At 49.3% G+C, this 14,476-nt stretch overlaps 1 protein-coding gene across 7 annotated transcripts in view; it reads left to right on the forward strand.

Annotated features, from left to right (window-relative positions):
* SH3KBP1 (SH3 domain containing kinase binding protein 1) overlaps nt 1-14,476 on the forward strand; it is a 347,088-nt gene that overhangs the window by 299,215 nt on the left and 33,397 nt on the right. For all 7 annotated transcript variants that reach the window (XM_081222849.1, XM_081222844.1, XM_081222847.1 and 4 more), the window contains one exon: nt 12,509-12,594. In XM_081222849.1, the coding sequence (XP_081078975.1) occupies nt 12,509-12,594 (86 nt within the window). The remainder of the gene's footprint in view (nt 1-12,508; nt 12,595-14,476) is intronic.

Below are 14,476 nucleotides of genomic sequence, written 5' to 3' on the forward strand. Positions count from 1 at the left end.
CGGTCACCATTTGCTGTTCTTACTGGGAATGAGGCATGAGGCATTGCCACTCCAGCTGCAGTGTCTGGGCTCAAGCTTCCTCTCACCAGCCAGAAAGCTCGCTGCCAAATGTGGCTTCCAGAAGAGATCAATTTCTTTCTATTTAAACAGGGACTAGCATCTTTTAGAAAAAGGAATACCTAAGTTTAGGAAGAGGGGAGTCATTTTTAGATGCATTTACTTAACAGAAATGGATTGAGGGACTACTGTATACCAGGCACTGTTCTGAATCTTAGTAACGGTGGGGCTTGGCCATTATAGATCCTGGTCTTCATGGGGAACTAGGACACCCGCGCGATTTTGTGTCCATCTGAGCAAGTAGCAGCATGCCATTAACATACTTGCTTCCAGACAGTAAATGTAGGTAGAAATTTAACAGAAAGAAAGAGACTTTTTCCAAAAAAATTTAGTACCAGAGTTGATTTAAAAATTGAATGATGATAGGAGATTCCCCTAGGTCATAAGTGCCTTTGTTTGAAAGTCTGTGCTTTGGGGATGCATCAGTTATTGTCTCACAGCATAAAGACAGCGTCTGCTGGTGTCGTCCAGCCCACCATATAACTGAGGTAGTTGTGGTACAAAGAGCATTCTGTCTACCTCTATCTTCACACTTGAGAAAGTGGAGTCTCAAAAGTATAGCGCCTACTCACTTGTTTTGATATTTGATCATAAAGATATTTCAAATGACAGAATATACCTTAACTTGTGTGTGTGTGTGTGTGTTGTATACACACACACGGACATGTGACGTTATATGTCTCATAATGTGTATTATCGATTTAATAAAGATGGGGTCATGAGAAGAGGCCCTGAAACTTGGGAGAAGGGTCCAAAAGAAAAAAACATCCAAGGAAAAGCTGGAAAGAAGCAGGCTGTCCTAAGCCCTAGCAGTTCGCATGCAGCGGGAGGCAGCGAGCCAGAAACCTGAGGGGCAGAGCAGGTGTGTGCCTTCAAAAGAACAGAAACCCAGTGGGGAAAGAGGTGAAGCAGGCTGAAGAGACCAGAACAGTTTTGTTAATCTTCCCAAACATGGACACCCCAAGTTGTAAATAATCTCATTTTCTTCCCAAAGAACGGGCAAGTGGGAAGAGGACCTTTGGCCCAAGTTGCCAGGGGGTCGTGCCTGTTGTCTGCTGCAGCACAGAGCAGCCAGCGCTCTGAGTGGAGGGGCAGGCAACTGGCAGGGCGGGGACGGGCGGGGCTTGTGGAGGCGAGGCTTGAGTGATAGTCAGGGGTGGGGCTGGTGGAGGCGGGGCTTGAGTGATAGGGGCGGGGCTGGTGGGGGCGGGGCTTGAGTGATGGTCAGGGGTGGGGCTTGCGGAGGCGGGGCTTGAGTGATGGTCAGGGGCGGGCCTGGTGGAGGCAGGGCTTGAGTGATAGTCAGGGGCTCTGGGACTGAGAGGAAGGAAGTGAAGCTAAAAGAAGTAAGAGGAGGTGAGCTGAGCAGGGATGTAGTGGAAGCAGGAAGTGGGGAAACTCGATGGCCAGAAGTACCAGAGATGCTGGTCAGGAAGGGGAGGTTGGTGCCCACAATTTCAGAGGCAGAGTGGATCTGAAGATGGACATATCCACAGAGGGAGGGGCCCTGAATGTGGGTGGCTGAGGATGAATGAAGGTCATAAGGGCTGAAGGGACCAGGGGAGGGAGGGGATGGATTGCCCACATGGCTCTCATAGGCTCAGGAAGATGGCAAGAGCTGAAATGAGGTGAGGCTGATGTTCTCGTAGCCAGTGTCCTCCCAGGTGGATGTCGGGGTGTTCTGGGAGTTGATGACAGTCAGTGATAAGAAAGTTTCAGTAGTCAGGGCGGTAGCAGGTCATTAAGTCAAGAGATTCCAGATTGACGGAGTTGCTTACTGTGGCTCAAGCATCACAGAGGGCGCTGTCCACTGACTTCAGATGTGGAAGCCTGTGTCAGAGGAGGAATATCAGTGAGAAGGTGGGCAATTGGGTCTTGGACACCAGGCTGTGGGCAGGAGGCCTAGTGGCTTCCCAGACCTGTGCCACTTGCAGATGACCTATTGCTTTAAATCTTAAACACACCAGGTACATTTCCCATGAAAGGCTGAAGGCTGTATGGAGAGAACTGGAACACGGATCCAGGGAGAGCAACAGTGGAATTGCACATTTTTTCCTTGTAATGAAGAGGGGTCCCTGGATACCAGAGAAACCCTGGGAGATTAGTGACTGTTGAGCCCTGAGACATTTTAGCTTGAGGCAAAGATTAAGTAAACATTTATATGCCAAACATCAACTAAGTGCTTAGGGAAGGACAGATGTCTCTCTGGAGACCAACTTACCCACACGGAAGTTAATTTTTCTTTAGATTTACACAGGCATCCCAGCGGCTTCAAGCCCCTCAGGATACAAATTAGCAGAAAGTAAACTTCTAGGTCCTGGTGGTTCTGTGAGGTGTGTGGTCCCCATGCCCACCAAAAGAACGCACTAAAAAAGACCTTTGCTCTTATTAGCTCTAAGCTAATCAATCATTTAATTTTAAAAAAAAACAGGGAAAGAAAGATAGCTAGAGTGCACACAAATGTTCCCTAAGCAGGCAGATAGAATGTGTACCTGGGTGGTCAGGCCATCATTTTGAGTTTGGATTGCTCAAGTATTCTAAATGTCTTTTCAGAGATTCCTAGGGATGTAGCATGTGGTGTTTGAGTGTTTCCCTTCTTTTCTACAAGTCAGGACCAAGACATGTCTTTGGAGAGTTCAGGAGAGAGACCTCGGCTAGAAATTACAGAGGTGGGTGTCATTGGCTCACAGATGGTAGTTACAGGCATGGAATGGCTATAATCACTCCAGGAGATTACAAAGAAGAGGAGAGAGTACAGGCAACAGTGGGGAAAACCATTACTTACAGGGCGGAGGAAGGACGAGGAGCTGTGGAAAAGGGTGAGTGGACTGCAAGGCCGTGGAAGCCACGAGAAGGGAGGGTGGAGCGGCTACCGGCCAGTGGATCTCACGCTCGAGTGTACGTTGGCATCACCTGCGGTCTTGTTAAAACACAGATCGCTGCTCTCCAAGTTTCTGATTCAGGAGGTCTGGGTTCAGGCCCGAGAATTTGCGTTTCTAGCAAGCTCCCGGGGCTGCTGCCGCCGCTGGTTAGCCAAGCCCACTATGAGAACCTCCACCAAAGTGAGAGCCGGGGAGACTGAAGGGGCTTTGGTCACTAGCTGGCCCTTGGTGATCCCAGTCAAGTGGTTTCTATACAATAGTTGGGGGCAAGAGACAGACTCAGGGTTGAGTTGAAGAAAGAACAGGCGGGCGACCAAGCACGTGTAGACTTGTCTTGTGAGAAACTCGGCTATGGGGGAAAGGTGGAGATTGGGTGCTATATACGGATCCAGTGATAAGAGAGGAGTGTGTATGTGTGTGCTCTGTGTGTGTGTGTGTGCGTGCGTGTGTGTGTGTGTGCTGTGTGTGGTGTCATTCCTTATTTCAGAAATTCATCAAGTGCCTCCATTTGGCTAGGCCCTCTTCTGGGTGGTAGTTAACTACGGTAACCAGGCGAGACATGCCTCCTACCCACCCACTGCTTACTGGGCTTTGGAGCCAGGCCCACCAGTGTGGAAAGCCCACCCCTCTGCTTCCTTACCCTGTAGCTTCAGGCAAGGTACACACCTCTCTGTGTCTCAGTTTCCGTCGCCACTCCTAGGGCACCTAGTTCTTCTCGGGGCACTTGTGAGGCCCTCAACCAATCTTTTTTCCTCCCTTGAGAGAGCTCAGTGGGTGACCTTGTTGGGAGAGGAGTTGTCACATGGTGACAAACAGGTCATGCTCAGCAGCCCCGAGGGAGCGAGGAAACACGGACGCCCTCAGACCTCACATCGAGAGGTCTCTAGGGAGAGGAAGCAGAGCCGCAAGAGCGTCGGGGAAGGCTGGGCACTGAGGGAGGGTGGGTGGTTTATGGAGCAGAGGAATCCCACAGGGGAAAATACCTTGTCACATTGTAGAAGTGTCTGCCCTAGCTGCTGGCCTCATTTCATTCGTATGTATAACTTTCTCTCCATACGTCTTTCCATCCTCACCCAGAATAAATTTCATTCCCTGCAGCAAGATCCAACAACAGTAGTGATGGGCTTAGCCTCAGCTCAGACTGAGCCACATTGATTTTCCTGCCAGTGATGGCCAGAAGCAGGCAAGGAATCAGTAGGGGATATTAACGCCCTGCACGGGCACAGGTACTAATTGGTTCGTATAACACTTTTCCCATGGGCTATTTTTTTGAACACTCTTCCTCCAAGTGACACCCCACAAACTTTTCTCAGAGTTGTGCGCTGATGAGATCCCCTCCTCCAGGCATCAAAAGCCCCTTGCCCCTCTGAGAGGCCCAGCTGTGGGTTTGCCGATGGGAGCTGCGGGTGTCATCATCCTTCGGCCTTAGGGGCTTGGGGCTTGTGCCCTGGATGGGCTCTAGACGGAGGCCTGTTTCCACCCACACTTGCAGAGTCTGCACGGAGAACAGAAATTTGGAGGGGAACTGAGTGGGCAATGTCCCATCACCTTCCAACGTGTCTTCACCAACTATAAATAGCCAAGCCTGTTTGTGCTCATCCAAACAAGGACACAGTGCAAGGGGAGAGCTGCCAGGAAAACCACTCTGGTTCCCACTTCCTGCACCCCTGGCCTCGCTCAGGCTGCCCCACATTTAGACGGGAAGTTCGTAGTCAAAAAATGCCTGTGATTCCTGGGACATTTTAGGCCGTGGGGTGAGTGTGTAGGGGCTCCACGGGATCAGCAAGAACCTCCAGATCCACATTTCTGGGAAAGGGGAGCGAGGCTCCTCCTGCCCTCCTGCTGATGAGCAAAGGAAACTGGGCTCACTGCTGCTGCAATTTTGTCCTTTCCTGAAGGAAGCGTTTAACCTCCCCGGGCAGTAATGGCCCCTCACAGAGCGCTTCTGAAGGACTGGCTTCATCTCTGCTCCCTCCACAGATGGGCAGAGCCCTCTTATTGTTGCTTATTTGCAAGAGAAAAATCTCTAGAAGCATCAAACATGTGCATTTTGATTATTACCGCCCCAAGTGTGGTGGGCAAAGATAGGGCTGGGTGTCAAGAAGCTTCCATCCAGGGCTTCCCTGGTGGCGCAGTGGTTGAGAGTCCGCCTGCCGATGCAGGGGACACAGGTTCGTGCCCCGGTCCAGGAAGATCCCATATGCCGCAGAGCGGCTGGGCCCGTGAGCCATGGCCGCTGAGCCTGCGCGTCCGGAGCCTGTGCTCCGCAACAGGAGAGGCCACAACAGTGAGAGGCCCGCGTACCGCAAAAAAAAAAAAGGAAAAAAAAAGAAGCTTCCATCCAGTTTTAGCTTTGCTACCAATTAGCTGTGTGGCCTTGGGCTCATAACTCCCAGCCTTAGAGCCCAGGACCCTCGTCCGTAATAAAATGGGGGCCTGAGCCGGGTAATCTTTACCCCACTGTTTTTTTTTTAACATCTTTATTGGAGTATAATTGCTTTACAGTGGTGTGTTAGTTTCTGCTTTATAACAAAGTGAATCAGCTATACGTATACATATATCCCCATATCCCCTCCCTCTGGCATCTCCCTCCCACCCTCCCTATCCCACCCCTCTAGGTGGTCACCCAGCACCGAGCTGATCTCCCTGTGCTAAGCGGCTGCTTCCCACTAGCTACCTATTTTACGTTTGGTAGTGTATATATGTCCATGCCACTCTCTCACTTCGTCCCAGCTTACCCTTCCCCCTCCCCATGTCCTCAAGCCCATTCTCTACGTCTGAGTCTTTATTCCTGTCCTGCCCCTAGGTTCTTCAGAACCTTTTTTTTTAGATTCTATATATATGTGTTACATATGGTTCCATCAACAGATGAATGGATAAAGAAGATGTGGCACATATATACAATGGAATATTACTCAGCCATAAAAAGAAATGAAATTGAGTTATTTGTAGTGAGGTGGGTGGACCTAGAGTGTGTCATACAGAATGAAGTAAGTCAGAAAGAGAAAAACAAATACCCAGTTTTAATAGTCAGAGCCTAAGTCTGAGATGTTGTGAGCGGGCAGCCAGGAAAGCAGGGAGGGAGCTTTCATCTCCATTGACCTCGCATCCTCAGCGCATGATTGGACCAGGATGAGTGGGGTGAGCAATAGGACGGGGCTGATAAAACAAGGTTGTGGGGTTGGAGCAAGAGAGAAGAGAGGGTATCTCTAGCCATTTCTCTAGAAACTTCACATCTGCCCTCTGTCATCGTCCCTATGAGTAGATAACTCCCAGGTGGGATGAAAGCTGGGGAAAAATGGAGGATTCAAAGGGTGCACCTCAGTGGTTTTCTGAGTACAGGGGATGGGGCTTTTCTATTTCTTTTTCCTTTCCTTTCTTTTCCAATCTTTTTTTTTTTTTTGCCCCCATAACAATTTTTAGGCACTTAAAACCCAGACATTTACATCATGGTAATAGATCCTTCTGAGGGCAGGGAGCGGAGACTGCCGAAAAGATACATCATCTGGACTTGGGATCTTTTGCTTACTAGGAATCAGTCCACTCTTTTTCCCTTCACCCCCCACTCACCTCCAGAAGCATGTGGGGTCATTTTGGTGGTTTTTAGTTGCTGCTGTTACTGCTGCTGTTCATTTATTTATTTACTTGTTTGCTTGCCTCGGCTTCCTGTGCACTTCAGCATCTTTTCCAGGCCACATGTCTTGGCTTAACTGTCCCAACTTGGGCTAAATTGGGGCATGCCACTGGCTGAGCTCATGTTCTCAAGGGATGCACATGGTGCATCTTCCACATATCCAGCTGTTCACGTGCCCCATCTCACGTCTCAGGTCTGAGTGGAAAGAGCAGGCCCCTCTGGGTGGGTCGGGTATGGGATTTTTGTTTATTAGTAGTACTTTTTAACTCGGGGAGCAAAGGCGATTTACCCAGCTGGCAGTGAGCTGCGGTGACACAGGCTGCCTGGCATCCTCGGTGACTCACCATCTCCAGGACCAGGAGGCTGAGTGAAGCAGCTTTGAGAAGCGGTCAAGAGCTTGGGCTCCAGAGGCAGAGTTAGTAGGTTCAAATCCAGACCCCACCATTCGACTAGTTTTATGACCTTTTGTCAGCAAGTGACTTCATCTCACTGAGCCTGAGTTTCCTGATCTATATAATGAAGAGAAGGGCCGCACAGGTGGGCTTCTCCAGGAAGCAAGTTTTGGTATGCGAGATCTGTGTAGGGTTCAGTGCCTGTGGGGAGGGAGAAGGAAGCCGCCTGGGGCAGAGGGAGAGAAGTTGTGACGCTGGCTCCCCAGAGCCTCGGCCAAGTCCATGGGGGCTTTGGGGCTAAAACGGCCCCTCTGAGTGTTGTCTTATGTTGGGCTGAGATGGCTGAGACTTTTCTACCGTGAAATGTGGGCCACGCTGGAAAGGCCAAGGAGGCTCTCTGCAGCTGAGGTAGTCCCTGGAGGGGCCAACAGCATTTCCACCGGCGGGGGCGACCAGCCCTTCACAGAAGGGGGCTCTGGGTGGTGCAGCTCCGTGTCTGCCATGCAGAGTAGATACTGCAAGGGGCAGTTGGGGCGATTGAATCATACATGGAAGGAGCTTATCCTAGTGCCTGGCTTGTGGCAGGCAGTCAGTAAAGCGTAGGTGCTGCTATTACTTCTCTGGGATTGTCGGTTCCACTTATTCCTGCTGCGTGTCCTTGGGCTGGTCAACCTGTTCCCTGCGATTTAGGGTCCCTGGCCAGCGAAGCAAGGAGACTCTTAGTTGCTAGTTGCCTATCCAAGCCACGTGTTTTAAATATCCATAACCAAACCTGCTGAAGAAATAACGAGAAAATAACATTATTTTGATTTAACAATCAGAGATGAGTAAGGGCGACCATGTTCCGATATCTTTGGCTATATGGGGATGTGCCTGCTTTCTTCTATTTTCTCCCTTTATTTAACAGCTGTGGGCATAGAAACTCACCATGAAAAAAAAAAAACAAGCCCTCGCAGGAGCTAGTAAACTACAAAAGTATGAGCTTTTCCCTCTTTTGTTGAATTTAGTAACATCCTTTTTGCCAAAATGGTGCCCATGTGTTGGGCAGACTGGAGGAGAACGGGGACCGTCGAGGGCTTCAGCCTCATTGGGTGTCACCCGCTCCAAACGTGTGCTCTGAAGAACTTCAGAAATTCTGCTCTTTTTCGGAACTGACATTCATTAGCTTTGTTGTAAACGTCTATAAATACAGTGAAAGGCATTTACAAATAGACATTGTAAAATGCCTCCACACCCACAGTCTGAACACTGTCAAAACACCAGCTGCAGCTTCCCTACTTGGAAGGATCAGAACCTTTTTAAACTACACCTACTGTGTTTTCAAAATAGGCTTGTTTCTGGCCCTGTGTAGAAGATGATTTCAGCCGAAAGCCTGTGTCCGCTCTTGGCATGAGGGATCAGGACTTATTTAGAGAGATGGGGGGATCCCAACCTCCTTCCTTTCAGAATATGGCTGGCGCTTTAGAATCTGGGGAGCAGTCACTCACAGCTGCTATTTCCTATTTCTTCGGGTGGGGGGATCCCTCATGACCTGGACCTCTCAGTGTAGGATTTGTAACTCCACCCCCCGCAAATGGTTCCCAGCTGAGTTCCAGGTGTGGTCACAGGGGATCACAGAGGCACCTGTGGTCGGGGAGATCCTTAAAGGAGAGTTTGTAGGTAGGGGCCAGGCAATCTCATCTTTTACCTGGATGATACTGGTGGGGAGAAAGGAGAGCGAACATAAGCTGCCTGAATTGTACAAATCTCTGTTATTAAAAGTGAAGTTTTTTAAAAAAAAAAGAGTGAACTTGAAAAGGAATGAAAAATTTACCTATAGGTTTATCCCAGAGACAACTGCTATTAACATTTTGGGCTGTTTCTTGCCCATCTTTTTCCTATGTATATTTTGGTTTGTTTTTCATCGGTTTTACACAGGTGTGATCATACTGAATGTCATACAACTTTATGTCTTTAGGGAATAATGCAGTTATTATAAATACATAATGCATTCCCATTTCAGAAAAAAAGGCAAATGTTCATTAATTCTACAAGTATTTTTGAGCTCCTGACATGTACCAGGTGCTGGGCTGGTGCTAGAAATCACCCATCAGACTCCCCAGGAATAACCACTATAAATACATGTTCTTCTAGCCTTAAAAAAAAATATCCCTCTTCCTAATATATTAGAAGGGCATGTGGGTGCATGTGCAGTGAGGTGTATGTCATTTTTAACTCGTATTTGTCGCCTTGACATTGTAACATAAGCATCTGTCCCTGTTGTCATGAACTGTTTATATGTATCATTTTAGTGGCTGTATAAAAGTACATCACGTATCATAGGTTTTTCAACTGTTCCCCTATTTATGAAAGACTCCAGTTCTTTTCAATTTTTCTTTATTACAAATAATGCTATGATAAACATCTTGATCCGCAAAACCCATTTGGGTATTTCAGACTATCTCTTTAGCATAGACCTGATGAACATTTTAAATGCTATTGATATACACCCTGTTCTTAAAAATTACTTCTTTTTACCCTGCCCTGTTCCCCAAAGGCTTGGAGGTAACTTTAAAAAATGTATATAAAAAATAAAATAGTTAAGAGTGACAGTAAAGGGGAAATCAGGGCAGAAGAGTAATACAGCCCAAGATCAGATGAGCACCGCAACGGGCATAGAGTTCTCTACGGCCCTCCTCGAGAGAGAGGCTCACATTGGACTAGAAGTTTCCAGGTATCAAACCAAAGAGGGAAATGGTAGCTCCGAGATCCACAGTTACCAAAATGCACGAATAAGCCACATGTTCAGAAGCAGCCGAGTTGTTCTGAGATACACATGGTTCACTGATGTGCAAAGCTCCTTCCCCCATCCACACCTCCAACCCCCACCCCATGACGTTCTCCCCAGCTGTCCACCAGGGTGTCACCTCCAACCATCCTCACCTTTGGCCAAAACAAGGGTCAGTGGAATTAACTGGACTTTCCTTGCCTGAGTGACCTCTCTCCCTGGCCAGAACATGTGTTTTCGTAAGTTTTAATCCTTGGTGTGTTCCCAAGAGGACAGAGCTATCTGGCTGTGAGTCTAACTTGAGTTCAGTCTGTGAGTTGGGAAGATAACAGCAGCAAATCTTTCAGGCTCTGTAGATGCCAAGTAATAAGATTAAGGGCCCTCCAGGACTTTACAGATGAAAATGCCGGGCTCCCCTGGTGGCGCGGTGGTTAAGAATCCGCCTGCCAGTGCAGGGGGCACGGGTTCGAGCCCTGGGCCGGGAAGATCCCACATGCCGCGGAGCAACTGAGCCCGTGCGCCACAACTACTGAGCCTGCGCTCTGGAGCCCGCGAGCCACAACGACTGAAGCCCACACGCCTAGAGCCCGTGCTCCGCAACAAGAGAAGCCACCGCAATGAGAAGCCCTCACACCGCAATGAACAGTAGCCCCCGCTCGCCGTAACTAGAGAAAGCCCGCGTGCAGCAACGCAGACCCAGTGCAGCCAAAAATTTAAAGAATAAAAAAAAAAGGAAAATGCTTTCTTACTAATAGTACCACATTTCTAAAACATTTCATTCCGAAGTTTACATTCAAATTAGCAGATGCTCGGGCCCTGCCAATAAAGTGTTTTGAAATAAACATCCTTAATTCTGCCACTCCTGTTGGTTCTTTTAAAGTTGGCTCGGTGTCTGTCCAAGGGAGTGTGCCCCGTGGGGCCTGAGCTTCGGTAGCCGGGGTGGGGGTGGAGAGGGGGTCTGCTACGGAAACTTGGAATTTGGCCCGGGGGTCCCACAGCCTTGGGAGGTTGAGGTGAGGCAGTCTCCTAAGGCACATACACAGTCTTAGAGCTGTACTTTCTCTTGGTGGAGACTAAGCCATTTGGCCCAGCCCTGGTTCCCTGGAGTTCTCACCTCTGCTTGTCTTCTGGCCGAGGGTGCTTGAGGTTAAGAGCCAGTCCTGTTCACTTGGGAGCTGAGGGAAGCTGACCTCTGTCTACTGGGCCTTCTCCACTGTCACAAGGATACACGTCTTGCTGAATGCCACCCCCATCACCCCTTCTTGGGTGGGGAACCCAGAAGTCTGCCCCTTACCTCCAGGTTTACAGGTCACCAGCTTCAGCTTTCCTCTGTCCCCATTGCCTCCAGGACACACTGAACCCCGAGGGACTCAGCCCAGCACCGTCTGACCTTCGCCAACCTTCCTCCTCTCACTGTTCTCTGAGGATCTCAGACTTGAGCCCCGCCACACTGGGCGCTCCCACCTACCCTTGGGTCCGTGCCCCGTCATGCCTCCTACCGATACGTCCTCTGTCCCTTTTCCTCCAAGGCCCAACTGTGACGCCGCCTCCTCTGTGGGCTCCCAGCCCGCCCCGCAGATCTCTGTCTTGACCCAGTTCTTGATTCCCTTAAGACCTGGATGTACCTGTATCTTACCCAGCCTGTGCCATGTGGGCTCGGGGCTGTCTGTCTGTCTCTTTCTCCCATTTAGACCACGAGACCCTCCAGAGTAGGTACGACCTGGCTTGGCCCACTCATCACCCGCCGCGTGGTGGGTATTTGACAAGTGCTCCTGGAATAAATCTGTTACTCGTTGTGTAGTTCGGCTGCCTGGTGAGCACAGGGGGGCTATGAGATGGACTATTTCTGTTGCTTTCCCGGGAACAACTACTTGGCTTCTTCCTCTCATTTTCTGGACAAGAATCTCTCATTTTAAGGACAAGGATCTTTTCCTATTTCACTTGCCATCCCAGACCTTGGATAATCTCGTTCAGGGCTCATCCGCCTGAAAGGGTCCACAGAGCTGCCCATTTGCAGGGATTTGGAGGAAGCTTCTGCCCACGCATGAGTGGCTGCTTCTCTCATCGTCTTGGAGGCCTGTCCCCATCATCCCAAAGGGCTGCTCCTAGCCCAGATAGAGAGGGAAGTCTCTCGTGTCCTGATGGGCACAGGGCCACCCACCCAACAGCTGTCTAATTTTACAGGCCCATGCCCCAGCGCCAGCTTTCAGGCTGCCAGATCTCAACTTGACACCTTGTGCCTGTCAACAGCCTGCCTGGTGCCTCCGCTCCAGGCCAGAAACCCTTTTTCTCAAGGTTAAAAGTAGCCGACCTTTGACAAGCAACATTGGCTAAATTCCTGGCTCCTTAAAAGGGAAGCTCCTGGTTATCGTTTGCTGGTGCTTATTTGGCCATGGGGCAGGAATGGGCCCTACGTCACACCCTGTGGACCAACAGGAGGGTTTGTGGTTGAAGGTGCATTGCTAAACAGTCGTTATTAAAATAGCCTTCTCTGAAAATGTGTGTGGGAGAGGAGGGCCTCCAGTCTGTCGGCCGGTTTGCACCAAGGCCCATGTGGCTGGATAGCTTGTCAGCCCCCACTGGTCAGCCCCAGAGGCGACAGTGTGACCCATCCCCCATGCAGCGTACTCCTTAACTTGTGTGCAGCGAGAAAGCTGACGAAATGACAAGGACACACGCCAATTATTAAATGCCCGGACTTGTGTCTTTAATGTAGGGGTGACGGTCCAAAGATCGACTTGGCGGGCAGTTCGATATCCGGCATCCTGGACAAGGACCTCTCGGACCGCAGCAATGACATCGGTGAGTAAGGAGAGCATTCTCGCTTCTCTTTGCAAAACTTTAAAACAGAGCTTGGTTTGACCCTTCCACCAGCCTGATGGGAACTAACACAACCATTTAAATGCAAGGCTAACAACCCTCAGTTGGTTTTAGATATTGCAGTCTTGTAAAGATGGGAGGTGATGGTGGTTTCCACGTTAAAACAGAACGCCTGGGATTTTTACTCTCCCCGGCCTTAGGAAAAATTTCTTGCAAGGTCTAATGAAAAGAAATGATGAACAGACCTTTTGGAGAAGTGGGCATTAGCACTTATATTCATATTTTCCAGCAATTTATGTATTTAGTCTAAAAAGGTGAATGGGCGGACACACAGCATGGCAGAATTCACTGTAGACACAGCACTAAGTGTTTCGACTTTGAGTTAAAAATGAGCTTTGGTGCGGTAATGGCCACTTAGTTCAGAACGTGAGTGAGTTTTCCCGAGGTCAAGATACCACCATGTGACAGATAGGAAGGTAGCTCGAGTCCGTGGGTAAACAAGGCAGAGGGCTTTGGGGGGATGTGCGTGGGGGGAGTGCGGTCAAGTACGTGCTGGTTGAGGCCTCTGTTGGTCTGACGGGGTGACAGCCCTTTTAAGAAATCCAGATTCTGGGACCACATTTCTTTCAGCTTTACATCTTTTGTTTGTACCTGTCATGGTCAGAAGTTAGCACTCTCTCATATTCTACATGACAGAGAGAGGGATGCATTTTGGACTTTGCCTTTCATAAGTTAAATTTTTTTATTTTGAAATAATTAGAGATTCACATGCGGTCGTAAGAAACAGTGCAGAGAGAACCACATACCCCTTGCCCGGTTTCTTGCAGCAGTAGCATCTTATGAACTCTAGTGCAACGTCACAAGCAGGATATTGACATTGATACACCCCACCAGACTCCTCAGTTGTAGTGGTACTTATGTGTATTTAGTTCTCTGCAGTTTGGTCACATGTGTAGGTTTGTGTATCCACCACCACAGTCAAGATACAGAACATGTCCCTCACTGCTAGGATCCATCCTGTTGCCTTTTTATAACCACTAACCACACGTCCCTCCCCACTCCTCTTCCCTAACCTCTGGCAGCCACTATCAAGGATTGATTTGACATGGAAGGTTCTAGCATGATTTGCATTGGCCGCTCAATTTAGAAACAAATGTCTGACAGTTGGCAGGCCTTGTAAGAGAATCCTCACTAGGACGCGCAGCATGAGCATTCTCATTGCCTGGGGTTACTCTTTTTTGGGTGCGGTTTTCTTCTGAACCTGCTAATAGAGTTGCATCTTTGCAACTGCTGACCTGCAGTCTCTGGTCTGATCTTATGACAGCTTGGGAGTAGGATATGTCATGACCGTAAATACCAGAAGTATTTGCCCTGGTTCCAGAAACTGTTTTACATCCTCACTTAGCCTTTGAGAAGCACAGTCAGGAAGGTGACCAGGAGCTTCTGACAGCTTGGGCTGATGCAATAATAGAAACACCAGCCTCTGCTGTAGCTTTGGACTCGGTTAAAGGGCAGAGAAGAGCAGAGCAGCGACTGGCCGTGACTGAGCAGGAATCATCAGAATGAGCCAGGTTAAGTTCTGCTTTTACTGCTGTGGTTCAACATTTGGGCCCCATGTTAAGGCAGGCTGGCCCCTTGGCGAAGTGACAGTGAGGGTCACACGGGGCCCCCCACAGGAAGGGAGGTGTCACCCGCCTCCAGGATGCACAGGGCTGTGCCTTGCTTGTGAAGAGCATTGGCCTCTGAGCCTTGTTTACTTTGGGTCTGGAGATGGCTGAGGTGGCTGTCACGAAAACACTGACAAGCTGGTTGGGAAACGTTGGGGACACTGATGGGGGAGGGTTAGCCTATGGAAGCTTTTCAT

This window comes from Mesoplodon bidens (assembly GCF_964165515.1).
Source record: "Mesoplodon bidens genome assembly, chromosome: X".
Taxonomy (NCBI): domain Eukaryota; kingdom Metazoa; phylum Chordata; class Mammalia; order Artiodactyla; family Ziphiidae; genus Mesoplodon; species Mesoplodon bidens.